This window comes from Clupea harengus, chromosome 23 (genome assembly GCF_900700415.2).
Source record: "Clupea harengus chromosome 23, Ch_v2.0.2, whole genome shotgun sequence".
Lineage (NCBI taxonomy): Eukaryota > Metazoa > Chordata > Actinopteri > Clupeiformes > Clupeidae > Clupea > Clupea harengus.
Window position 1 is genome coordinate 3294836 of NC_045174.1, and position 3185 is coordinate 3298020.

A 3185-nucleotide genomic window follows, 5' to 3' on the forward strand; every position below is an offset into this window, starting at 1 on the left:
CCCCCGATACATTCACCATACTGATCACAGATTAAGATGGGTCACCACACCAGAGGTGGGCTCTGACATCAGAAATGAAAACTGAAAACTATTTGGGTTTTAGAGCAAAACACAGAGTGGTTTGAAAAAAACAATCTTTAATTTTTATAGAAATGTATGGTACATCACATGGTCATTGTAATACAGGGATTTTGTAACAGAAAATATCCCAGATGCCTGACAGCGACTGCAAGTGGATCCACAACCCATCAGTTTGACTCTAAGGCAATGACTTGGTATGATGTGGTGACATTATATACAAGTCTAAGGAGTCAATGCTGTCAACCGGTAATAGCCATAGATAATAGCCAAAGACACTCAAATAAGCATACGGTAGGTTTAGTAGAGTGCTATTTCTAATTTGGCTTAATTTGGATACTCTTTAATTGTAATTGACTCAACAGTTTCATTGTTTATGTACAAAAGGCCAGAAAATGATTTAATAGCATGGACAGAGGTAAACTAAAGAGTCCTATCCTACTTCTGGGGTGTGATTTCCACCGTTGTGTTACTCTGAATAAAGTCCTGTCCACTTGTCCATCAAAAAAGCCTATGTCCAAACTATAACTTAAAAATGGTTAAACTGTTAAAAATACACACATCACATCACTCAGTTTAAGACAGGTTCCGTGAATTACAAAGACATAAATTAAGGAAACTCACATCTGGAAACCACTTCCCACCAAATACAAGCCACGATCTAATAATACCTTATTAGCAATGTTATAATATGTATACATGTTTTATAACGTTTTCTTTTAGTCTGTGTCCAGGTTTCGTATTCTCTGAACATGTAGAAGATACCAAGAGTACATTTGCAAAAACAGATATCTCCATTTTAATGAATTTTTGCAAATCATGTTGGTTTATTGTAGTCAAGCTGCATTATTTTGACTTAATCTAAACAAGCCAACTGCAGTTTGATTGACATTACCTGCAGTGCACAATACATAAATATGATTTATGAAAATTCATAAAAATGGATATATTTGTTTTTCCAAACAAACTCTTCCACTGTTATTATCCAATCTTGAGTGTGTTACAGTTGTCTATCGTGTCTTTCTCTATCTCATTCCCGGTCACCAGTTCCACTGTCACCGTGGGCGGTTTGATCAGTCGGGGACTCAGTCGGGGGCTCAGTCGGGGACTCACTCGGGGACTCAGTCGGGGAGAGTGCCTTAGCCACGGGGAGACCTTGGTACGGTGGTACTCCTCAGCACTGACCTCCGGCACGTGCACCTTGCCAGTGTGGTTGAACAGGGCGTAATCCACCTTGTAGTTCTTCCTGGTGACCCTGAGCATCTCCTGGAAGACGTGGCCCCACAGGATCTCGTTGGGCGTGAAGGAGGTGCGGGTCTGGTGCAGGATGCCCGTGGAGTCGTCCGTGTAGGTGAAGGACACCACCAGCTCGAAGGCCTCCTTGCGCAGGTCCCGAAGGCTCATGCGGTAGAGGGGGCTGCTGGGGCCGATCTTGTGCAAGACGATGGTGGGGATGGCCAGGAGAATGTCCTTCTCGTGGATTTGCAGGTCCCTGTAGGACACGTCCACTTTCCCGGTGGTGTGCACAGTGTGGCGGACGATCTGCGCGTGAGCCGTGCCCTCTACCATGTGGTTGTGGCGGAGGTCGCCCACGCGCCACGACAGACAGAGGTCCCCGTTGCGCAGGTTGATCACCGCACAGTGGGTGAAGCCAATCGTCTGCGCTCGCTTGCGCGCCGACGCCATCTTGGCCACGGCGATGCCTATGACGAAGGTGTCGATGAAGACGCTGATGACGTCCTGGATGGTCACCAGCACAATGGCTTCCATGCAGTTCTCCGTCATGCCGCGCGAGCCATAGCCGATGGTCGTCTGCGTCTCGAGCGAGAACAGGAAGGCCGCCGTGAAGCTGCGCACCCCGTCCATGCAGGGCGCGTTGTAGTGGTCCTTGACGTCGTTATGCGCCAGGGCGATGACCCAAAAGAGGATGCCAAACAGGAGCCACGACAGGATGTAGGAAAGGGCGAAGATGAGCAGCATGATGCGCCAGCGGGTCTCAATGAGCGTGGTGAAGATGTCCGTCACGTAGTGCAACCACTCCTCGGGGATATGCCGGAACACCATGTTGCAGGTGCCGTCCTGGCGCACATACCGGCGCTTATTCGAGGGCCACCCGTCCTCCGTCCGCAGGCTGAGGGTGTCGTCGAGCCGCTGGACTGTGGAGTACTGTGTGGACATTGTATAAGACCTGGCAATGGAGAAGATGAAAACAGTTAACACATTCCTCTAGTACAGGCTAAGTGCAGGTGTTTGTGTCTTGTGTAAGCAAAGTATTTGGAACGCAACAAGCTTTTTTTGAGGTTCTTTGCATAAAGAAAAAAAATCAGGAAGATAAAATAAAACATTTCCAAGAAATCAGATTATTTTAGTAATTTGTAGCAAATGAAGCAAATCCTGCTTGCTTGCCTTTCCTTTTTTCTTCCTGTAGCTGTTGATGTGTGTAGAAGAGATGTGATGTGTCACAAAGAAAGTGAAATAAATGATCCAGAAAGATTACAAAAAAGGAAAGAGAAGAAAGGAGAGAAATGTAGCTGTGGTCATTATTCATGAATGAGTCACATGTCTATTTTCTTCGACTAGTAACAGAATCACATCGACAACACAGAAATATGTGACATGGGGAGTTAATTAATGTTCAAGCAGACACCCTTCACCCCAGCGACAAAGCTGCAGGTTTGTTCCTGATCCCACTTGATGAAAGAGCTGGTTATACCTACAGCGATCAGTCATTAGTCAAGAAGAGGAAAATCAAGGCCACATAAGTCAACCGACATGTAGTAGTGAAACACCATTAATGGGGAATCTGTGAGTGTTCAAACTGCCTGTGGTTGTCATTGCCTCTCCTTGTAGTTGTCAAACATCTCACTACGCTTCTGTCCGTGTATGAGTGTCTAAAAACATCCCTATAATTGCTGTTTTTTAGTAAACACATAACCATGTCTAAGTATAGTGCGAATCAGCCGTCCAACGATTTTAATGACTAAAGATTCCGAACTCCCACATTGTTTGTCGGTTAGTCAGCAGTGTTTTGGTCGCTGGTGGCTTAATCTTGTCGCTGTTGGGGCTGGGTGTTGTTTTTCGGGGTCAAGGCGGTATTCCAGCCAAAG

At 46.0% G+C, this 3185-nt stretch overlaps 1 protein-coding gene across 1 annotated transcript; it reads right to left on the reverse strand.

Moving 5' to 3' along the window:
• Positions 1 to 984: 984 nt before the first annotated feature.
• Positions 985 to 2401, reverse strand: kcnj16 (potassium inwardly rectifying channel subfamily J member 16). Its single transcript, XM_012819994.2, has one exon. It carries the CDS (start codon positions 2254 to 2256, stop codon positions 1060 to 1062), a length of 1197 nt encoding a protein of 398 aa, XP_012675448.1. The 5' UTR covers positions 2257 to 2401; the 3' UTR covers positions 985 to 1059.
• Positions 2402 to 3185: the final 784 nt, after the last annotated feature.

Excerpts from the sequence above, each read along its gene's own strand:
- kcnj16 (XM_012819994.2), bottom strand. The coding sequence starts at position 2,256 with ATGTCCACACAGTACTCCACAGTCCAGCGGCTCGACGACACCCTCAGC.